The 24603-nt window shown below is 43.9% G+C and overlaps 1 protein-coding gene across 3 annotated transcripts; it reads right to left on the bottom strand.

Annotated features, from left to right (window-relative positions):
• Nucleotides 1-578: 578 nt before the first annotated feature.
• Nucleotides 579-24603, bottom strand: vit (vitrin). Of its 3 annotated transcripts, XM_036546676.1 has the most exons (20): nt 24316-24603; nt 17027-17124; nt 16027-16092; nt 15765-15921; nt 15407-15540; nt 14921-14998; nt 14328-14519; nt 12119-12181; nt 11586-11648; nt 9534-9608; nt 9007-9072; nt 8359-8421; nt 7197-7259; nt 6700-6747; nt 5902-5967; nt 5582-5729; nt 3880-3983; nt 2136-2362; nt 1147-1660; nt 579-757 (listed from the first exon to the last, which is right to left on the bottom strand). In XM_036546676.1, exons 2-20 carry the CDS (start codon nt 17058-17060, stop codon nt 579-581), a joined length of 2340 nt encoding a protein of 779 aa, XP_036402569.1. In that variant the 5' UTR covers nt 17061-17124; nt 24316-24603. The 3 variants fall into 3 exon arrangements, with proteins under 3 accessions (XP_036402569.1, XP_036402570.1, XP_036402571.1); XM_036546677.1 differs by lacking the exon at nt 6700-6747; XM_036546678.1 differs by lacking the exons at nt 5902-5967; nt 6700-6747.

Genomic DNA, 24603 nt, shown 5'->3' with positions numbered 1-24603 from the left:
TGACAACCTGCCCATCACTCTGATAACATTTAACAAATAAGCAACCTGCAACTGCAAGGAAAATATCATCGATATATAGGAATTATAGTAATTATTCAAACATATCAAGACAAAATATTTGTAGGGACTTTTTACATTAAAACACCCTGCCCACACTAAAACCCTGCGCAGTGTTCAGGCCACAGATACACACTGTCCACGTTTTCTCTCTCAGCAATGATTCTGATGAGCTGCCGCAGCGCCCAAAAGGTGAGTTTCATACCCAACCTGATTATCATACGCCATTATTGATTTATAAACATTTCCTTCCTTTCCTGCAGAAATTCTTTTTTTAGAGCCACACCCACAGGCTTTTTAACCAATCCCAGCTGAAATCTTTCAAAACCATTTGCCTACGTATTTCAGAAGTGAGGCTAATGCCACGAATGAGAAAGGAGAAGGTTGGTGTTAGCATACTTTTCTCTGGTAAAAGACTATCGCCACCCCAGATTCTTGGTGGTGCAGCACCATGGTGACCCACCCCCTCCCAGATTTCCCCAGCTGCCCCGCCCCCGCAGTAGGGAGTCCCTGAGCCCTGCTCAGTTCCGTGGCTGGGAGTTAAACTCCTGGCAGATGTTGTGGATGATCTTGGGCACAAACTTGTAGAGATTGTCGAACTCGTCAACGAAGAAGGAGTGGTCCTTGTCTGGGTCAGTGGCGATGTACTCCAGCTCATCCTGGGCAGCCCAGGCGATGCCAACGGAGTAGGCGATCACCCCTGGACACGGAGAGAGATGCATGAAGCTGGTGAGTAACTGAACTTCTCCATAGTGCATATATCACTGTCAAACTTGGCTGGACAAATATCAGACTCAATGAAGTAGTAGCCATCTGAGCTGCAATGTTACATTTAAAGAATTGGTGGTCTGCAGTTATGACCTCACTGTGAGAATCAGTGTGGCACATCTTACTTGTGAGTCCCCCACGTGTCTTACTATGTACTGTGCACTAAAGCAAGTGCTTCAGCTGAGGAAAGTTTATTCACTTAAAGTTTTCATTTTTACTTTACGGCAACTAGTCATCACTTTGAAGACTGAGAATTATGGGATAGATTTCGTTCATCAAAGAATAGCAGCCCCCCCTAGCTCTCTGGCCATGCCCACTCACCGGTGCGATGCACGGCCAGTGCAGGCTCCCTGACGTCATCGTAGGAGCGGCCGTCGGTGATGACGATCATGATTTTGCGCTTGTTGGGCTTGGACTTGCTAAAGAGCTGCTCGGAGGCGTAGGTGATGGCGGCGCCTGTGCTCGTGCCGCCACTCCAGTAGTTGATGCGCTTGATGGCGTTGAGCAGCTCGGACTTGCTGTTGTGCTGGCCGAAGGCGAACTCCAGCCGCTGCTCGTAGGTGTACTGCACGGCCCCGACCCGTGTGTCCGTGTCGGAGATCTCGAACTCTCGCGTGATGTTGGCCACGAACTGCAGGACGGTGCGGAAGTTGCCGGTGCCCACACTGCTGGAGCCGTCGATGACAAAGGCGATGTCGTTGGCGTTCAGGCAGGTCTTGCTGCACACCAGGCGGTCGGTGTCGCACACCCGCTTCACCAGCGGCTGCACCGCCTTCCGCAGCCCGAACCAGCTGGACACCGGCAGCGAGAAGAAGCCGTTCGTCCGGCAAACCGCCTCCACGTGGGGAAGTGGCAGAGGGAGAAAGGGCGAGGGGGGGAGCACAGAGAGGATTACTTTCTCGTTCCAGACATAACTTATTCAGCCAATTCACATATCCCATGTTCCAGAGGCATAGTATTATCTCAAAATAATAAACGATATTATCCTGAATATATTTCTGTCAAATAACTGTTGTTGAAACAAGTGAAGTCATTACACTCCTGCATGTAGCATGGTATTTCAGGTACATGCTACAAAAATATATGAATATTGAACATTATTAAGTTTTTTATAATTATTATTAAATTCTTACTGAACATGTGAACAGTAATGCAGAGTTCCACTGACAGATAAATACTGTGAGAGATTAAAACCTCCTTAACAAATGGGATGCCTATGTAATATGAAGTGTTCAGCTAATGAATTTGAGTCATCATACACACACACACACACACACACACACACACACACAAATTGAGTGACCTTGTACCTTGTCCACAAAGTTGGCCTCTACCACATTTGCCTTCTCATTTTCATCAGGGCCCTCAATGGTGACAAAGAAGATGTTGATGCCAGATTCCCTGGCCAGTCGAGATGCTTCCTCCACCCGATCAGTGGGCCAGCCGTCTACCAGCACCACGGCCACGTTGGGTGCCCCACCCCTGTTCCCATTGGCATCACTGAAGTAGTGCTTGTTGATGTAGTAGAGGGCCTTGCCTGTGGGGCCACATGGGGGCAGCCAAGAGACAACCATGTGACAACATCTATGGAGAAGTAGTCCCACTAATGTGGATACATCCATCCTATACTAATGCTACATATGGTGCACACAAACACCCATATTCATAAGCATGTGCTTAAGGAGTGAAACTAGACACCCTCCACACCCTCCAATCTCATTTTCTGCTTTGTCTTCCTGTCAGAGCATGCTGGGAAACAACAAGTATAACATGGAAAAAAAAGAATAATGCATGCATACACATGTAGGTGGAGATGTCCTTTGGATTCGTCAGAAGCATTCATCTAACCCATCTTTGTCTTGATTTCAAAAAACAGCAAACCACTTAAATGAATGTATTTGGTTGTTGCTGTGTTAATACAATGTTGACTGCATATGACCCATACATTTTGTTACAAAAAACAACCAATTCCAAAAAACTCCTTGCCTGAATTTCTCTTTGATTAACCTCAGCTGAACTCTCTGGTTTTGTGAAACTGCAGAGGATTTTCAATTAAAGACAGAGGTGCCCACAAAATAGCAGGGAGTGAGAAGTGCCGTCTCTCAATCTGACTGCCAGCGGCTATGTCCCAGCACACACAGGGATGGGATCAACCTCAGAAACAAGGCTCCTGGATTCCTCTGTCTGACAGCTGAGGCCTTTTAAGCACAGATGATGAGGGCCCCCACAGACGAACAGAGCTGATTGAGCTCAAGTCCGATGTCTCCACGTGAGTATCTTTGGCTCTGGGCACTAACAGCTTTGACTGCTCAGGAGTCAGACCCCCAGTTCTGCCATGAAACTGTAAAGTCAGATCTGGGCCCAAGCACACTCAGGACAGTCTGAGTTTATGGGAATGCTGGCATGTATGAAAAACGCCCAGAAAAGTATTTTGGTTATGTGTTGTAAAATGTGACTGTAAATGCATTTCTGTTCCCAATATGTGAAAGCACAACATGATTTGGAAAGAAAATTGGCGTTCTCTGAAAATCCCAAGATTTTGTCACAACAGTTTCATAAATGTACATTTTCATAATTTTTCATTTGGCATCCTGTGACGTAGTTTCAACTTATTGTCTGAGGAAATTTTAATCTATGTGAGGAACCACAGAATACGAACAGAGCATCAGAATGTGGGCAACTTTTATTTGTGTAGCACTGCTCTGATGAAAGCACACATGGATTCTATCAAAACACTTTGAAACTGAAGTATTGAAGTATGAAATTAATATAAACACTGAAGAAGAGGAAAAAACAAAAACCCTTAGTCATGTTGTAAAGAAAAGCAAACTTTGCTATGGTACCACCTCTGTAATTTGCAAGTAGTGAGTAAGTCAAATTTAGATTTACTTCCTACCCACACGCTAAACTGCAGTTAAAATTGAAACCCAAAGTGATAATTGTGTATATATATATTTTTTTTTGCTTTCACACGGAAGTGGTGTGTGTGATTACTGGTGGAATGCTGAGTGCCACATGTCTCGTTGGCACCGTACAGCGGTGTCTGCCACTCACCAACATTAGACAGCCCCCCCTTCTGGATGATCTTGTCTATAGCAGGTTTCAGGTCTCTGGAGCTGGAGTGGGCCTTCAGACTAATCTCTGTCACGGCATCATCTCTGTCATAAAGAAACAAAAGGAACATTAAGCACCTTCCTTTCTGTCTATATCCACCCTTAAATACTCATCCATCAGATGTGTGGTTTCCATCTCAGTCATTATTTTTTAATTGACCCATGACTTTCTTTCTGACGAACAGTGAGTCAATGGTGACCGGTAAGCAACAAACAGAGGCAGGGAACTGTTGCCAAAAGCAAGCGTAACCACTCCTATAGGCATTACTCATTACCAGCTGTTTCTTTTTTTTACCTAAGTGCTTTAGACACAAATAAAAAAGAAAATGGATACTATTGGGTTACCCTGTCTAAAAATGGCAACCACCCTTGCTGGCAAAAAAATCAGCTGGCAAAAAGTAAAAAAAAAAAAAAAAAAAGTTCAGGATTGTTATCACTCTTAGGTAAACACTCCACTTCTGCTGTTTGGAGCTTACTGGCCGGCTCTGAACAGACGCATATAAAACTGACAGAAGCTGTCCATTACAGCCTGAGAGGAAAAGCATCCATCACAGGATATGCAGGTACACCGCGGAGAAGATGCGCTTGGCGAATCAGCGCCTACAGTGGAGGACACAGGTGTGCCAGCTCCTTTTTCCAGGCCATGATGGAACCACACAGACCCCATTACTCACCCCCCCCATCCCCCCTACAGGCCCCATCTCTCAGAAGCTGTGCTGAGACCTGTCGGCTTTGTTTGTTTGGCTCCCTGCACCCTGACAGCAGAGCCACAGACCATGAGACCTCAGCAGTGCAGGTCCAGACAGTTCCTAAAGGCAGGGAGGGGCTGCTCAATGTTATTCTTCCATCATAATTTAAGAGTCCTCTGCTGGTAATGCATACAGTATGCGTCTCCAGTCCTCACACTATTCAGTAGAAAAATGTGTTGAAACTGAGTGCTTTAAATACGGTGCACTTACACAATATCCTGTTCCAAATTATTAAATGCTGTGCTTTATTGGTCTAACAAAGTGTGACCATGAAAAATGGGACACCTCACATCACAGCATTATTAATGCACACTATGTGGAATCCACACACTGTATGTACAAAGGTGATCCTTTATCAATGGTGATATGAACGACATGAGTGGTCTCCACTGTCTGCATGTCCTTTGTCTTGAACACTCTGGGATCAGCTCATCTCAAGGGTCAGTGTGTTGTGGCACATTTGGTATCCTTTAGCTGAGACCGGGCCTTCACCTTTTGCTCTTTGATTGTTGCAAGTATATCAGTTGTTGCCACCAATCGATTTCTATATTAATTAACTGAAATCACCTGTTCTCATTAGAAATCTATCTAGAGGATAAAAAGCCCGTTAAGAATGGGGATCTTTTTTCAAAGGAGGTTTTGTAATAGCAAGACCTGTATGGCTATTCTAAGCTTCGAACTGTATCATTATGCATTGATTCTAATGCTGGCGAAGGCCCACGACTGAAATGTCAGCATTCAGGATAACAGAATAACAAATAGGTACAAATGCTTCACATGTAGTGTGCAAGAATTCCGCTGTCGTTTGCCAATTAAGCTGAAGAATTGTAGGTGGACAGTGACTGGGAGTCAGGAGTGCTCAGTGTGACTGACTGCAGGTGCCGGCACCTTTACCCGTATTGGATGACACCCATCATGGGGCCTGCTATGCCCACGTTGATGACCTGGGACACCTCCACCAGGAAGTCTTTCTGGATCTTGAAGCGCCTCTTCCCGATGCTCCAGCTGCCGTCCATCAGGAAGGCGATGTCCACCTTGCAGTCTGCAGGACCAAACCATCCCCGTTACCGCCAGGTACTGTACTCTCCTTTTACTCAGAGGCCACAGAAGGGCATTGGCCAGGGGAATGCAGGCATTGTGAAATAAGTGAGGAGGCTGTGATGTCATTGCTGTGAAAGGAGGACATTTTTGCTGTGTGCTGTTTATGGACATACTTGGATCTCCCTGGGAGACGGTCTCCTGGACTCTTGGCAGGGAGTCCTGCTCTCGGACACTGAGGGCTGGGAGAGGGGACGCAGCATTACAAACAGACACAGCACAGACAGACGCAACCAGAGAGCACAGCATAGCTGGATTTACCTGTGAACACAATGTCATGACACCTGCCAGGACATAACGTGGACAGCACAGTCTCTTCACTGACATGCACTTTAGTGACAGTCACCAATGGAAGCGACAGCTGACACTTGGCAAATGAGTGTTAATTAGTGAGTTAAAGGGTGATTGGGGTGGGAGTGAACAGGACCGGGCAGCAATGTAGCCTGAGGCCTCCTGTGGTAGATTCTGGTACTGTATGTACATTGGGCTCTAACTACATGTGACCTAGAGCACACATGATGTACCTGTGAGAGTATGTAAGTATTCTGTAACTTTCGTGTTTGCTGGGGTTCCAAATTTGCTGAAATTACTGTTTTTCATATTAGGCTACAGTAACACCATTTGACATTTCTCAAAGATTGCAAACCTGCTCAGAGCTAGGTTTCACAGGTTCAGCCCTCCTCTTTCACAGGTTCTAGGTTGGAAACTTTTTGTCAGCAAAATATTGCACTTACCTGGTACAAAATTAATACATTCCAACTAAATGTTCAACCACAACAAACCTTATATTCCAATAAAACAAATGCACAGATATTCACATATGGATGCAGTACAGGCCAGGAACTCTCCATCTCATGGGATACTGGAGTTTGTGCAATGTGAGCAAAAGCGAGTGGCAGTGCAAGCTACCTTACCTGAATCAAAAGGGTTAACTTCTGGCTTCCAGACATCAACAGGCTCGACTGTGTTGAAGATATTATATTGAGCAATGTATTAGCAAAGACTGGGGTCATTATAAAGCTCCAAGAAGAGGGATTATCCCTCGCCTCTGTGAATACTGGGGCTGCGTTGTAGTAGACACCATTAAAATTGCCTGACTGGTTCTCTCATGGCCTTTTTCCAGAAGCAAGCTGGTAATGCCAAGCTGCTGCACTGATGGATGTCTTGTTAAATGATTTAGTACCTGTAGAAGCACGCAAACAAGCCAAAAAGCCTACTGCAACTTACTGGGCAGTCCTAAAAGGCAACTGGGTTGGTGTTGGGCCAGACATTTTGTTAAGGATGAGCATGAAATCAAATGGCAGTAAAATGAGCTGAACTGGTCTGAATTTGAAGCTAAATAAAACAGACCTCAGTTCTGTGGAACACAGTGGACTAGCAGTGCTGAGTGGGTGGTCTGTTTGGTACCTACCCCTGGTATGTGTCGTCTCAGGACCAGGCTTTCGACCATTATCTGGTTCTCCTGCTCTGGGCACTGCGAAATAACGCACATGGCAGTGAGAGCCTCATACAGGTCTGTAATCTCGCGCGTGATTAAAAAGCCACAGGAAGCTGATAAAAGACACAAGCATGCCTCAGACAAAAACACTGCAGCATTCCTGGTCAGGCAGACGTGATAGATGGCACTCCAAATTACATTGTTGCACGTTTTATTTGAGAAGGCGTATCCCTCACAAGGCATCTGCTTCAGTGGATCCCAAACGAGCTTTCTTTAATTTACATGCTTCAGCAATGTCACAAACAAGCTGCCCTGCACGCCCTGTAATTTTCATAAAAATAAAAATAAACAGCAAGCAGATGCCATTTGGTGTCTTGTCACTGGTCCATGCTTAGTTTTTTCCTCTGGTTTCATGATTTATAGCCTATTCAGTGGTATCATAAATGTGATGCTAAAAACGTTCTACTCTACGATCAGCCCACAAAATGCAAGTGGCATGGCAGAGTGGGCCTCAGGACATGAATTCTCATGCCACCCTACTTTGTAATGTAGCTGGCTGACAGAAAACCAGCGCTGACTCACACATTATACAGTTTGTGTGTACAGACGTGCCGAAAAAATGTACCAGGTATGCTTCCATTGTGTTTTTTTTTTCTTCAGTGGGCATGTGTGGAGCACTCTTCTTCTCCTTACCCATTACTCAGAGACTTTCATTAGATGAGAAGACATGGGTCCTAATGCAGGTTTTTGTTTCATTTCAGATTTGGGGAACTTTCTGAGTGGCAGTTATTAGTAACAGTGAGGGAATTTGGCATATAACTAGAGGGTTATCCACCAGTACTGGATATTATTTAAAAATGTAATCTATGTAACTTGTCCTACATAAGGGTGCCTCCAAACTAATGTCATTATTTCTCTCACCTTGAAAGTCTCACAAAAATCCAAAAAAACATGTTTACAGTCATAATATGTATATTTGTACAGCTGTACATACATTAAAAAACAGTTAAATGATTATAATACTTTGGCATGCAAATCTAAATTCTTTGTTTTATCTTTCATACATGTAATTCTAGAGGCTACCCACCAATACAGCATCACAGTTCCCCCTTAAATGAAACAAAAGTGTACTTACGGTACTGTCCAAAATTATAATACCAGCGCTCATACTCAGAGACGTCAGGCCTGGGGTCCCGTGCTGGAGAGAAACAGCAGGTCATTTTGGATGCAAAAGCACTGTCATCGTGGTGCACGGTATGGAGATTCTTGCTGCATGTAGATATCTCCATCTCTATGATTGGCTATGCTTGACATTCAAACATCCATTGCCAATCACAGAACCTCATGCCCCGATGCCAGTAGCTTTTAATGCATACCTCGGCTTTGCCTCTCCTGTCTTTTCTGTTAATGCCCAGAGAAAAGTGCATGGCCATGTGTTCCGCATATACATGTGTTTTAGATATACCATCACACATTTTGGACATAAATAGGCCACGGATTTAAGAGAAAAATATTAAAAACATATTGACACGTTGAACATGCCCACGATACAAATTGAACACATGTGAACAGCCTACACCTATGAGTATCAAAGTCATTCAGGCGTGACTTGTTTTTCCACATATGCGGGCGAGTCTAATTCAGTCCAATGTATTAAACTGTTGATGTCAGCCACCAGATGTAGCATTAAACCCTACTTCATGCAGTGACCACACTTTTTCAGCAGGACGCGGCACTTGTGGGTGCATCCTGTCTCTGAAAGTGCCACTGTTTGCTGGCTTACCTGCTGTCTCGTGGGTCTCAGCCTCACTCCATGTGTACCCGGAATCAGGAACAGCATGACTATTGTCTGCATACAGAGAGAGGGATCAGGAGCTTGCTGTCAGAATACAGTTAGGTCTGGCTTTAGATGGATTTCATATATGAATAAATGTAACGTAATGTAATATATTTTAAATTAACATTTAAATTTGTGTTCATTAATGCTAACATTATTAGGTAACACTAGACACCCTCATTTGTTTTGAGGTCCCTCTGATTTGAAGCTGAGCAAGCATACAGGAGCTACTGGGTCAATCATCAATTTTTTTAAGTTTATAGTAATTTAATTAAGGTTCAGGCAAAATACATTACAACTGCTTATTATTTAAAACATAATTATGTTGCATTTAAATAGCCTTGTTAATCTTCATCATTCATGTTGAATTTTATGGTACATTTCCCCGAGACTGGTTTGAATTTTAACATATTTATATGCAAGTTTAGCTCACTGATGTTTTAATGGAGTGACTTTATCACCAGCTCTGGTACCTGTGGGCCGTCGTAGTCCAGAAAACCAATCAGGGTGCGGGTATGAGGGAGGCGGCCAGTCCCTCCTACCAAAAGCTGCATGGGAGATTAAGAGCTGCTTTTGAAGCAAAATATGCAAGAACAAGCATCTGTTACAGGCTGCTGCAGTGGCCGGGGGCAGAGGCCTCAGCCGACCCACACAGAAGCTTCAGCTGCATTTCACAGGCTTTGGGTGGTAGATCAAGGCGACCAAGAAATGCTGTCTGCTTGTGCCACTCAAACACACAGGGCAGGCATGCTTGAAAAGTTACAGGGAAATGTCAAACTTGGTTTCAATTTGCAGAATCAGGGTCTTTTTATATTCTTATATGCACTGCACGAAGCATTATCTTCAAGGGCAATTACTGTCAGACTGAAAGTGCTGGCTAGACATAGAAGCATTCAGGTCAATGAGAAATGTGTTTTTTTGCTCCACTGATCAGCTGGGCATTAACTGACCCTAATGCCACTAATCATAGCTTAGACCCACATGTCCCATCTCCTTGAATGGCCATCACGAAGATGTCAAAAGCTGTCTACACGTTTCTCCTCACATGCGACTCAAAGACAGTGCATTATCAAGGGGCAGTGATCCTTCAAATTCCTCCGATTTCAGCAGAGATTAAGGCAAACATTCGCCGGTCACTCCGCGCCAAAGCATGAAAAGCTGTGGTGAGCCCCAAGGAGCCATATGACCCAGCGAAACAAAACAAGGGGCTTTGCAGTTGCCCCAGCGCAGATCCGCTATCTGCTGTATCAGAGCTGCCCGCATTCATAGAGGAAGACAGGAGTCTCGTTCAACCGGGGCTTACAACAACACAAGCCTTGGACTCCCATACACCAGCAGCTAGTCATCCATGCTTGTGTTGACTGCGAGTGTCAGCAGCCATCCCACAGAGAGGCATGTAGTCACAATCACAGCCGGTCAGGCGTGGGAGGACCGCTGTGGCCTTTCCAAGACCACAGTGCCATCCAAGGACAGTATACACAGTGCGCCTGGAGGGGTAGTCGAGTGCCAAGGGCCGCAAGGAGAGCTGGACGCGCGCCAATACCAAGTTCAGACTGAATGAATCCTTAGGCCCATTAACCAATCCTAATGCCTTAAGACACTACATTCATGAGGCATTCTGCCTATCTTGGCCTATAATTTGATCCTTAAAGGACCCCAGAGTCTCTTATTCCTGTACAAATCCTAGCAAGCTACTCTTTGCCTTAATAACTTTGTGATACTCTAATGAAAAATTATGTGTTTTATAAGGTGTGGGAATCTTTTCTGGTAAACACTGGTCCAGACCTCTCTGCCATATTGACAAGAGGGTTCACATAACGTAGTACGCCCAGTGCTTGGATTTGAAGTGATCCCTCAAGTTTATTTGACAGGAGGATAAAAACACATTTCTCATTGGACAATGCTGCTTGTGGGCCTTGATCTTCCCTGGACACTGAACACAAACTATATTGCCATTCATGATTTGTGTTACAATGTACACTCAGAACACAGCACTTGGACTACATGCAAGCTTGCCTTATACAGTCTTGGTTTCCTCATTAGAAGGAGAACCATGGGTATTTCTGTTATTTGGGAAAGGCATTCAATATGATCATGATATCTTCCAGGATCCTATATTAGCAAAACTTATCCATGATACATTTTTAGGCGGTGACCAAAACAAAAAAACAGGCTTATGCATTTTTCATGAAGTATTCCAAAATTCATGATCTTTTATTTTATTATTTTAGATTTTTATTTTTGATTGTCCCTCAAAAGAGCCTGTCATTAAATAAGATCTCCAGACCGGGACATTAACATTCTGACTACCCTGGACCTCATACAAGATTGATTTCAGCGCTGCTCTGTAAAATATTTGAAATAGACTTTACCACCTAAGTTATAGCCATGTTTAAAAGAACTCATGGTGGGTTAACCTCTTTATTTTGGTGCAGGATGAGAGCGCTGACATGAGGTTTTGATGTGTTTTGATGTGCCGGTGGCACGCGGGGCCTTCAGCCACACCTGGACAGCACACTACTTACTGGGGTTCGCCTGGGCAGGCTGCTGACTCCTTTCTGGTGGTGAGGGCTGCACCCTGTTCAAAGCTGGTTCACAATGGGGAACAGGCGGAGAGGAAAGTTCAGTTCTTCCGTTCACATCTTGACTGCGGTGCAGCTGTTTCAATAGGGGCCCCGACTGCCTGGTATTGATTTTCAAAGCGCCCTACGCCGTGCTACATACCGTGTGTGTTTGCACTTTCATCTTGCCTTGTAAGAAATGCAAACATCCATGGATGTTAGCGCAATGGATGATAAACTGGACTATCATTTAACCATTACATGTGGTTCACAATGGTTCATAGATTCAATATGCAGCTCCACTCAACGCGACCTATGGCGACATACAGGGCATTTGCTTAATTTTGCCTGGGCAATTCACTTCTCCCTGATCCATCTGCCTCCTTTGTACCCCTTACCCTTAACCCACACTGAAGACACTCCATGCCCCCCACCCTTATTTTTGTCACATTTTACAGATCAGTGACAGACAGGATGTGGGTGACAGAGAGGCTGACCTGGCATGGGGGGGGATCCTGGCTGTCGCCTGATGGTAGACCCTGTCTCCTGCCTGCGTACACCTGTACGAAGCAGTGAAGACATTAGAGACACAGAGGCGGGTGCAGCACAGCCCACAGTGTGCTTACCTCTGATGGAGGCTCCTCTGCCTGGTAGTGATTTTCAAAGCAACTTAACATACGTCGTGCAACCTTCATACTGTGCATTTTTTTGCCCTTTCATCTTGTCTCATAAGAAATAGAAGCAGGGCTTGAAGCTAGCCCAATGGACAATAAACCAGGCTACTCTTTGATCCCTGCATGGCTGAGACGCAGTCCTGAGTGGATAAGAAATAGCTCTGATGAAGGTTTCAATGCTTTAAGTTTGGGACTGCATGCTGACAATGACCTGGAGTAACCCTGAGCCCACCCACTTAATCTTGCCTGATACACTTCTCACAAATCCCACACAGTGCATGACAGTATCTATCATCAGTCACGGTAAGATCTAACAGGGGCACAGTGTACATCTGGCAACCATGACTGCAGGCCACTTTAGTCCAGGAACTCTGTCCTTTCTGTATCAATGCTGTTGTTGATCTCGTTGCTCCTCTGATATTCAATGTGCCATTCTATATTAGGCTAGGAAGATGCTCTAGATAACAAGAGATGAAAAATTAATAAATAAACATTACTGCTGCTTCTTAACTTGACTAAATTTCTGGCACTAGGTTACACCAGGAAAACATAAGGGCACATGAAGACAAACTGTAAGGTCCAGTTTGGGAGTGGCTTTGATTCAGTTTAGTGACAGCCCAGACAAAACGACTGACACAGCGACAAGCAAACTGGGCCGCTCCCAGATGTTCCAAGATGCCTGTGTCCTTGTGATTGGTCGGAGAGGCTTCTTGCAAACAGCTGTGCACATACAAATCTGAGACACATTGAAATATGGGAGGAGGTGATGGGAGGGATTGCAAGGAAAGAGCAGGAAACAGGGAATTATAGATTCCAGCTTTGTGTGTCAAGCATCCGCAGCATGAAAAAGTTCTAGGGTGAGGCAGGGAGCAACAAGGTGCATCAGGATGATTGAAGTGTGAATTACCTGGGTTGGTGCGAGGAGAAAATCTACTGGCAAAGGTAGAGCTGCTTCTGAATGCTTTGGGAAAAATGTATGGCCAGTTAGTGGATTTATTCCGCACAGTTAGGTGTACTCTTTCTCAGGTTATAGAGAACATTAAACATGTAACATTACCGTACCTTGAGTGGACCCCTTCCCTTGAGCGTTCTGTGTTTGCCCTACAGCCAATGTTGAGAATGAGAAAATAGTTTATACGTTTTGTAAACCACTTTAGCAACGCTGTTAATGTGGTTTAATACTGATAAAGAAGAATTGGTTTTGAGAATTTGTTTTTGCTTAAAACAAGTGGATGTATCTATCCTATGCCTGTATGTCTCTACATACAGTATATGTTTACATGCACCTAGTAAAGTAAATTTAAAATGCATTTCTTTTCTATTTAATATGATCTGAAAGTTATATTTTAACTTGTTCTTTGATGCACAGTAAAAATTTGTGTTATGGTGAAATTTCGGAAGCATTCAGAGTTATCCTGATGGACACAGAGACACAGAGACGTGGCTAGTCGCGTAGGACGACCCAAGCAAGAGTTAACACAGGCTGAAGACACAAGCAACTACCCATCACCCAACATGCTTGAGAATCCCTGACAACACCATGCCCGACTGCACTTACTGGAACTGGAGGCGACCACTAAGTACGGGTGACTGCTGCCTGGATCAGAAACACAGAACTGGGTTTTACCAGGGTTGCATCAGAGGCTTCAGCTTTCCCAGCAGGGTCAGTGTGCCGATGGAGCATGCCTCCCAAGTTCCTGCCAACAGGAAGGCTCCAGTGTGCCCCCTGTTTTATCACTTATACACTGCACCCAGAATGGATCATTATGGAGATTGGTATTACAAAGTGGGGAGTTGGAAGCTGAGATCCCTCCAGGTTAAATGGAGGCAAAGTGGATGAGGCATCACAGCGGTGATTCATGCCACTTTGTCAGTTCCAGTAATAGCACAATCCTCAAAAACAGATCCATTGTTCTGATCGGAACGGAAGGTCATCCTAAATTGACCTTCGGATGTTCTCCTTGCTCTCCTGAAAAACATTTGAAATGAAACAAATGAAGCCCTTCCTTGTACTGGACTGTAAAACACTTACCAGCATCCCTGACCTTGTGGACCACGGCGCGGGACTTTGCTACGGTCGTGGTGGGCTGGGTGGTGCTGGGGGGCAGGGTGGGGGGCAGGGTGGTAGTGGTGGTGGCTGGCTCTGGGGGAGTTGTTGTTGGCTCCGGGATGGCTGTCATTGGCAGAACAGTGGTGGCCTGGGAGGCCTTCACTTCCTTCTGACCTGTGGGAGGAGGAGGAGGGATGGAGGCAGGAGAGGAAAAATAACTTTTACAGAAACTGCAGTCTTTTTACTGCATTCCTGAAGCGGGCAGCTGCTGGCGGGCGGGCCGGGATGTGTTGAGAGCGAGCGAGGCCGTCAGACACGGGCCGCTTTCACATTCTTCAGCAGAAACCCTCACGGCAGAGTGCACGCTACAATCAGCACAGCCACAGAGCTGAGCAAGAATATAAATCCCTCCAAGCTACAACGCTGAAAAAAAAGAGATAAAACTCTCCTTCCTTGTCAAATATCCACTCAATGTTCCAGTGGCCAAAAAGTTCATGCAATAATATTTCACATGCTCTCACCATACACTTTACCCTGGGTGCCATTCCTTTGATAAACCCGTCTGCCTCTCTCACCTGTTTTTACTGTGTCGGCTCTTGTTGGAGTGTAGTCCAGAGTGGATGGGTAGAGCACGCCCTTCTTCGGCTTGCCCACTGAGAAAGATGAGCACAGACCTTAACACAGTGATCGCACACCCTGGCAAGCCTGTTCCCAGTTCCTCAGTGTCAACTGACTGACTCAGGTTGGCAGTGTAGCATGCTGGTTAAGGAGCAGGACTCGTAACCGAAAGTTTGCCGGTTCGATTCCCCACTGGGGCACTGCTGCTGTACCCATGGGCAAGGTACTTAACCCAGAATTGTAACCTTCTGTAAATAAAAGCTGTATAAATGGATAACATTGTAAAACACTGTAACTGATGTATGTTGCTCTGGATAAGAGCGTCTGCTAAATACCAATAATGTAATGTAATGTAATCTGCAGAGAGGAGTCACCAGACTAGGTTTTGTGTGAAACTCGGTCTTAAGGATGGAGAAATCAGTAGGGAGCAGAAAGGAGCTAACCAGAGACAATGAAGGACTCCCTCCACTTTGGCAGGGACAAGGAGCGCACGCCATTGGCAAAGCTGCCCTTGTAGACGGACTGTCCTGCCATCTTCCTGACGATCACCTTGCCTCCAGAATTGGTGATGATTCCACTGCAAAACAATCCCAAAGTTAAGTATTCCTCACAAAACTATGGCGCCATCGGCATGAATGCTGTCATTAAAGTATCTGTAGGTTACTGCAAGCTGAGCTGTACGTCAAGTATTTTTTGACAGATTCAAATGGGAACTTATGTTTCACATTAGACAAAGGGACATGAACAGATGTTTTGAGTCATATATCAGCCCAAGGGCCCCTCTGCTTGGCCTAATCTTACCCATGGATGGCAGCATTGCAGATGCTGGAGATCGAGGCAAAGACGCCTGTCCCATACACTGGCTGCTTCGTCTCCCGGCAGTGAGATGGGCACTTTGCAATGAATTCTGGGAGATTGATCTTTCCTGCCCTTACATCACACTCTATAGAGGGAACAACTAGGGAAAAGAAAGTGGGAGAGGTACACAGCAATGTTACTCTGGGTGGGTCCAAACAAACAGCTTCCAAACTTTAATCTACCCATTACTTATTTTCTTTTTTACCTTGTTTCGGCTTCTTGTTTTTCTGTCCATTTGGCTTAGCCTCATTGCCACAGGTAAGCAGCAAAGCTGGTGGGATGGAGAAGACAGATAAAGGATGAGAGCAAGAGCTTGACTAAAGATCACAGACATTCTCTGCCTATGGCTTTTAGCGCTGGAGCATATGGCATGAATTTACAGTACACACTATAGCATTAACTAGGAGATTACTGTAAGCAAAGAGTTGTGGGTGTGGCTAAAGAAGGGACATGGTAACTTTGGGTTTACAGAATAAACACGCACGAAATAAACTTTAGATAATGACATACGTCAAGTTGAGTATTTTGGAAATATGAGAACCCCTACAGTTGTGGTCTGATTAGTATGTGCAAGCTATTTTTATGCCAAGTACTGATGAGTGCCACCTCCCACCGTTTCTTCCCCTCTAGGCAATGAGCTCTGCAAGTTCAGCGGCAGTTCAGTGCCAACGGTTCACTGCAACCCTGGATAATTAGGCTTATTTTTCTTATCTTATGTCACACAACAGCAGGCAAAGAGTCCCACAGACATGTGGCCCTTGCTGTGCTGGGCTCTGGCTCTCTTTGAATGTCATTTCAGAGATGTCACTAATCCGGTGTGTATTTGAGCAGAATGATAATGTGGTCAGGTCCAGGGCTCTGAGCCTCTGGAGGGTGACACGGGTTCAATAATGGCACTGATGAGATGCTCTCAAGAGAGGCTCTTCCCAGGTTACTCTCACAAGGAGTGGTGCTTCCTGGGCAAAAATAACAACAATTGTGCAGGAAACCCTTGAGGCAAATGAATAAAATGAATACACTGTCAGTTATTTTGCCAAAAAGTGTGTTTCAAATGAGGCACACTTCCAAGGTTTGTAACATGGGTAACATGTCCTTCACGTCAAAACTGGGGTGGATCATGGCGAGGCAGATATTCCTCTGTGTTTACAACTGAGATGTCACCCCTATGGATGCAGGTCTCGGTTCGGAATGCATAAAAATCTTACCGACAAAAACGGCGGTGAGGGATGCAGGGTACATGTCGGGGGTCTCGCTGGTTCAGGCGTTCGGGCTGATGTGTTCCCAGGCCTGTCCTCAGTCACACCTGATGAGAGAGAATCAGCGGAATTACCATGGAACCTGGAACCGGAACTCAAAACCTGGAGCATCAGCAAGCGTGCTGCACGTTGTTTTACCCCGTTTCTTATTACCTTCTTATTTAGCGTCATCATTGGCCCGGTTTGGCATTTTTACATAAAATGATTTGTATTTTATTTTATTTTATTTTGTGTCCTGCTTTCAGGCAAGTTGCAACAGCTAAATTTGGAAAATGCAGCAGTTTTAATACATACAGGTAATCAACAAATTGGACTAATTCAGCTTGGGTAATTAGTTGGAACAAAAACCAGCATGCACTACAGCCCTTCAGGAAGGTTCGTTTTACCCTGCTGTTCTAGAATCTGCTACATCCTGCTGCACGCTGCAGACACATTTGCTCCTTGTGCACAGGACGCTGAATGGAAAATAAGTTTCCCTCGTAGTGTGCAGTACTCGTTTGCTGGCGTCCTCCCACACAACATGCACAGTCACGCCGCCGAGGCAGATCCCCACATCTGTGATGACAGGAACGTTTACTGTACATAGGCTGTGAGCGTCTTGCTGTGATCCCGATGCCCTGAGTATGTGAGTGGTACAATAGTCAGGCCTGTATTAACAGGAATACCATCAAGGTTTTTTTTTTTTTTTTTTTTCCAGGAGCTAGTGCCAGAGACAGTTGTTGTCTCCTAGTAATAATACAGATAGCAATAAAGAGAATGTTCAACAGCCTAATTGATCATGCTATTAAAGCAGCCTATACACTTCATTTGGGTCTAATTACTAATCGTAAATGCCACGGCTAGGATGCATGTCAAAAACGAGTTTAATGGCTCCCACCTCAGCTGCACCTTCACGCATCACATATGATTACAATGGGAGTCAGATTTCAGGACCTGGGTGTCTCGTCCTCCCTGAGATCAGGTGGGAGGGGCTGGACCATGTTTCATCCAATGAAGAGACCTTCAGGCCTGTTCACACTCCAGCCTCGTTGAAGCGAGGATGTGTGTCAGATTCAGTATCTTGTTTGCTTCCTTAGCTTCACTTTACTTTCTTAGAGGACTTGCAGTGGGATCGAAGGCACATGTGCAGAGCGTTCCTCGTTAAACAAATGCTGTCAAAGGTTGTTCAATGTAATGTGTAGCAAATCCCAGTACAGTGATTATTTTTCCAATTTCACTTTATGAAACAATTTTATAAATCACTTTATGAATTAATAAGTCTACTACTACTTTTACTATAATTGCGCTACCATTATTGTACCGCACAGTGGTGTTGCAGTGGTACTAGTTGCTAGGAATAAACATACAATTTTGGCGTGCATACTGTAGAACATATGTACTTCACTGGCCATGCTGGTTCCCCCACACCCAGGCCAGCTTCAGAGGAGACCTGGCATCAAACTAGTTCCTCTGTAGGATTTATGAACTTTCCTACTCAAGCTACTTTCATTGTGCCAGTGTGAAGGCCCCTTTGAAGAGTCCCACTACAAAAAGCATGCTCAGCGTCCTTTGAAATGTTTTTTTTATTATTCTTTTTATTGATTGTGTGTGTGTGTGTGTTATGGGAAGGGCAGTATATATTTCATGATGGCACCGTGATGTGAAACATACAAGAGCGAATATGACCACGCCAGGCATCCAGAGGAGGTGGGTGAATTTGTGAGGGAATGCTGGTATGAAATTGACCTCTGTCTTAATGCTGCTCAGCACAGCCTGCTGACTGTATGATATATTGGTGCACTCCCTTTACAATATCCATGGAGATGAAGAGCAGGCCAGTCTGAATCAACAGGAGGTAACCACTTCTTTAAAGAGGCAGACTACCTGCAGAGTTCTGAAATGTTTCTTTAGGGAAAATGGTCTCAAGGCTACTAGGTCTTCTACAGGAGCACACAGCCATCACACGGGGTGTTATTACTGCTGTATCCCATCGCAAAGAGAAATTGATTATACAGTTTATGTGCATGCCTGCAGCATCACATGCACGCTTAGCCATTCACTCCCACTTACAGGATTTCTAAAGCATGACTCACAGGAAACCTGGGTATAATGTTGCACTTTCTGGCGACTGCAATTCACATTTACATTTATATTTATTCATTTGGCAAATGCTCAATCAGAGTGAATTACAAAAGTCCATACAAAAAAAGGTTAGGCTAAGAGTAGACACAACAATCAAATCATAAGCACAGTACTATGAAATAAAGCAATAAATTAACAGCAAATAAAGCAATGGCAAATAGCAATAGGCGGTTGAACCCTCCTCACGAAGACTCTAACAGAAACTGCAGAACAGCAGGAGGACGTGCTGGCATGAAAAATACTGAGCTGACTGAAGCCAATGCAAAAGATCAACTTCAGCTATAAACTAATCCTCCTAGGGAAATGGAAGATTTCACAGTCCTCAGTTTACAAAAATCAATTAAAGGCAGAAACACAAACTCTGAACTTCCCTCACAGAGCAAGTCATATTATAAGCCCCACAGGTCAGCATTTAATTTAATCATTTACGCTCTGGTAACTTCAATAAAATGGAAGCACCAGTAAAATCTGAATTAAGAGTGTCTTAACTTTAGAATACCTAACTGATTCACCCTAGAGGTTCTTAAATTTCTCCTAGAACTCCTTAACACCATTCCTCCAAAATGTTTTGCTTTGACGGCCAACCTCCCCCCATAAGCCTCCAGCAACCATGCATATCGAAGACTCGAGACAAGCTGGAGCAGATAAACTCCACAGAATCCAGGCCTGCATTTGAGTTTTGAATGTAGGTGCAATTCCACAAATTCCAGATCATGTCAAGGGAAAGCGATCTTCCGATTTGCTTCAAGAGCTTCAGAATCCTTGTGAAGCCCTGCCCCATAGCATCCCCCTCTGGAAGCCCTAACAATCTGTGAGTTTTAATGCAGTGCATCTCCAGTGGTGTCATAGCTCGGAGAGACAACTCCCTTTGAGACCCTTTTCCTCACAGTGCAGTATCCTTACTTGTCTATTTGCTGGACAATTACCGAAACAATTAAATTAGTTTAAGTGCTTGGTTTGAAATGAAAAATTGCATTTCCTCACTTAGAAATATTGTCCCCAGCCAGTTAAAGGTCCAGGTTATTAAATTTAAGTGGCATGGCCATCTAGTCATTGATAACCACAGACTGCCTAAACACTCACATTTTCTACATACCACTTGATAAAATTACATCCTATAGTAAAACAGGGGCTTATCTCTACACTGCATTCATCACAGTAAGTATGCAGTACAATAACTTATGAGTGATTCTTGAACGCAATGAAAGATGTATGTGCCTTCAGCTCATGGAAGAGATAACCAGCCTACAGAGAAACAGATTAAGAGAATTTTTCACTTCAAGGGGGGTTTCCTCTGAAATCTCACACTACCAGACTTGTTATGATTTGCTTCGGCACACTACTTTGTGTCTTAAATACCACCATTGTGCTAATAGGTTGTAATCTCTAAAGGAGTCTGACTTGTGTTTCACAATTCCTTACAGGATTTCCCCTATTATGTAAAGCGCGTATGTAAACGGTGATCACAGGATGCAGATTTCCAGCTCACTTCTCCTTGGTTCCCCTGGTAAATCTGTCACGTTTCCTGTGTGCGTCTATCGGTCATTAATAGATAAGGCGAAGGTTTAAAAAGCAAGACATGCCACAGATGACTCATTTGCTCCTAACCGTCTCAAGTGAACAGGATCCTCATGGTGGCAGGTCTTCCTCACTGCTGCTGTGGTTCCATCACACTACCTTCCCCACACACCTGATACTGCATCTGCAGTCACAATGCTGGTACACTCTGGAGGACAATAAGAAATTATGGCTCCTCTCACAGTTGTGGTTTCAAATGGGATAATGGCAAGCTCGGTTTCCTTTGTCGTTGGCCTGTTCAGCTTCCACCTTCCCTATACAACCAGAGGAAGCTGAATAAATGCAAGATAGTTTGTGATAAAAGTGATACTTTGGATGACTGTTTCTGAAAATCACTTGACTTGTTCACAAAATGACTTGTTGCTGCTTGTTGCCACTCTGCAGAATGGTTAAAGTTTTACATAGAAATTTTTTCCATAACTCATGAGTTTATGAGTTTTTCCTTCAAGGACTTTATCTCCTGTTTGTGCTCTCCTCCAACTCATGGATGGGCACTGGTTTTCAGTATCTGTGAACAAATCCACCATGCTGAAGGATTTTACCAACAGATCTCACTAACTTAGACAGGGTGAGGCCAACTTTAAACAATTTCCCAGCCACTCAGAAAGATGCCATCTTTAATCCAGCACACTTTGAAGTGTCAGTACTGCAACACTAGCACAAGGGATGAGTTTGGACCCAATGACTTTTGAAATTGTTTCACATTTTGAACTCTTTCTGAATCAATCTGCATCAGATCAGGTAGGACAGTTTCACCTTTTTAAGCATCATGATTACATAATCACTTTTTACTTTGCGTGACAGATCATGAAATATTAGGACACTTTGTGGGATGTACATATATGATGTCCTTAGGGTAGAGGGTGCGAAGAATTCTGCAGTAAACATTGCTGTTGGCAGAGAGTCAAATAGAGAGCCATGTTATCACCTTCCTGGGTCCACCTCTGGCAACTTCCTGTTAGAGTCTCTGTTAGCACTGGAGAGTAGTCCCAGGGACAGATCACCAGAACTACAGCAGGGAGCCTGTCACTATCAGAAAAAAAGTGTCACATTGTGAGTACCTGATCTCTTAATAACTCATGCTTTAACATGGTTGCTCTACACCGAAAGCCCTATAGAGTATACTGCAGCCATAGTACCCTATCATAGCCACCCCTACCTATGTGCTACAGTGGTCAATTCTGATAAGTATATAAATGTAGGGCACACAGAAAGTATCTGTAGCCTGTTTGTATGTGATTGCACACAATTTAAAATGGAGTTTTAAATATTTTTGGTGATTAGCAACACATGAGCTACGTTTGATGATCTTTTAGATGGTCTGTCCCAAAAGATGAGGTGGGTATTTTAGCAGGAATGAGGAGACACGAGAAACTGAAAGCACTATGCAATGGAGTTTCTACTTCAGGAGATGTATTCATTTTTACCATGCTACTAAATAGGATGCTTCATTGTCTCCTTGTTTAGACATGAAGCCTGGACTGAACAAAAGAACAGTAAATCTAAAACACTCAAATGAGACTCAGTAACCTTGATCTGATATTTCAGACAGGTCAGCACTCATCATCAACTGGAGACACACTTGCAAAAACTTCTATTCCAATCAGACAATGATGGGTATTATGCCAGATGTCCGGGTGGGATATCCCAGCTATTCTTATGAATTTCTTATTAAGTTCTGAAATCCATAACTGGTAACCTATTGTTAAATCACTGAGAGTAGGCTCACGGGAAATTCCATTGGAAAGTCTCACTGACGATTCCAAAGAAACTGAAAAAAAGAGCAAATACAACTTTCACTATTATCATACCCTGGCTAAACTACATGTGAGGCATTCCCGTGGGATCAGTGGTTTGAACAGTGGCCAATTTTCTGAACGGGCATTCTGCACAATATCACAGGCTGAAACATACTGCTTTGAGCAATACATCATGGACAATGTCTGAACCTTCTCCGCTGATATGACGAAAGTCCCAGATGGAGTGGGGATGATGAGAGATGAGACGCCTGGACAGGCACTATATCTCTCCCATATACTGTAAGCCAAGGAAGCACACCTACCAAAGTTACTAAAAGGTGCATGTTGTGAGAGAGACCCTTGTGTTTAGAGTGGAAAAAAACGGTCTGACGATAAAAATAGTCTGTTGATAAATTAATGGAGGAAACATCCAGACAATTATGCAAGCTTTGACATGCAAAGACCAATTCCAATCATGCTCTTTGTCAAGTACTGAATTCAACTGAACAGTCTGAACTCTGGACTCAATTAAAAGGGCAACAAAAAGAAAAATCAAAAGGATACAACCAAATTCAATAGACTGAGATATCAAAGCTCTGAACAAAGCTGGTAAGAACCTTAAGCTACAGATGAATCGCTTTTGAATGTGTTGTAAGGAGGGTAATGTCCCCACGTAGCCACTGGCAATAACGTTGTAACAAAGACAGCTAAGTACCTCCAGAGCACTTCGACATAAAAGCTGACATGTCGCAATGCCAGGTAGTGCGCATTTTGTCCTGAAGAGACACGAAGACTTCTGTTTGTTTAGAGCAAGCCCAGATGTTAAATCCTTGGAGTTTTCCAGCTATACCATACAAGTCTGTTCAAGCTCTTTCATGGATGCCCTCAGACAAAGTTTACATGGAACTTCACGTTGTCTGTTCTGCAAGTATCGGGGCTGCTTTTATCCATCTTACCTATGAATTCGGCATGTCAAGTGCAAAAAACATACAAAATTAAAATGAAATAAATAAGGAAAATGTACATTTAAAAACTTAACATACTTACCAACTGTACAGACGTCGATAAATAAATCATGTTAGTACCATGAAATATGTACAGCAAACGTTTTAAATATGATCACAAGTCGCATTGTTGCCCTGTAGTTTCTGGTATAATCTGAAGGGGGTGCGATTTCCACAGTATTGATTTCGGAAAACCCATAGGGAGCTGCTGTGGTTGACGGTAGAAAATGTATACCCTTGGGCAATTGGTTCAAGTCTGCACTAGTCTTCCATAATGTAGAATTAAGTCACTATCATAAATCTGGTCAAAACGCTCATAAACCAAGCCGAAAAACAAAGTTTGAAAACGGGTTATACCTGTTGCTTGTATTTAACCTGTTGCGGTAAAAAAATCAATTTGCTTTTTTTTTTTAAAGTTTGTTTTTACTTTTCCCCAGGCCAGGTGTTAACCACATAATATACAGCAATGCACAGCAAAGTTTAGAAAATATATACTTGCGTCAATCACATAACAATATCCTCCACGGAGTTTCCGCTCTCATTCAAATATTTAATAACTAAGGTAGGGATGACGTAAACGAACAAATCACAGTCTTATAACAATAACTATGTTGCAGTGGCAACCAGGCATTTTGACAAACAAATCCCAACTTTGCCGCAATCATCACCAATGTCAATAAACAAATTGAAAATATGCGTAATAGCTAAGGCACGCACTTTGAGAATCCAAACGGATTCGCCAAAACAGTAGTCAGCCGGTTACCATAGTAGCTGAAGAGAAATAAAGTAAACTTACTTTGAGAGACTGAAAGTATTGCACTCTGTTTTTCGATCCTTGCAGTTGAATGCGTGTCAAAAATCCCCGTTGCTCAAATGCTCCCGGGAAATTTATGTGTAATAATCCAAGTCGCAGTGGAGGTGAAAGGTGCCGCGGGATCCCTAAAGCGACAATGCTAACACACCTTCAGCATTCCCTCTGCGTGCGCTGGGTTGCAGCTGAGCGCGCTATGAAGGGGATATAGGATGGAGCAAGAAGTAACTCCTCTTCGCCCGTCCCACTCGGAACTCCAAAACTTTCCTCAAG

The sequence above is a fragment of the Megalops cyprinoides genome, chromosome 15, assembly GCF_013368585.1.
Source record: "Megalops cyprinoides isolate fMegCyp1 chromosome 15, fMegCyp1.pri, whole genome shotgun sequence".
Lineage (NCBI taxonomy): Eukaryota > Metazoa > Chordata > Actinopteri > Elopiformes > Megalopidae > Megalops > Megalops cyprinoides.
The sequence above is the reverse complement of the archived record's forward strand: the minus strand, read 5'-3'. Positions and strand labels throughout refer to the sequence as shown.

What these genes read in the sequence shown, in the direction of transcription:
- vit (XM_036546676.1), bottom strand. Translation starts at nt 17,060, where the DNA reads ATGTACCCTGCATCCCTCACCGCCGTTTTTGTCG. An exon ending in CCTCACCGCCGTTTTTGTCG is followed by an intron (nt 16,093 to 17,026) that starts GTAAGATTTTTA and finishes CCATCCCACCAG; the next exon opens with CTTTGCTGCTTACCTGTGGC. An exon ending in ACTGGCCGTGCATCGCACCG is followed by an intron (nt 758 to 1,146) that starts GTGAGTGGGCAT and finishes CTCCGTGTCCAG; the next exon opens with GGGTGATCGCCTACTCCGTT.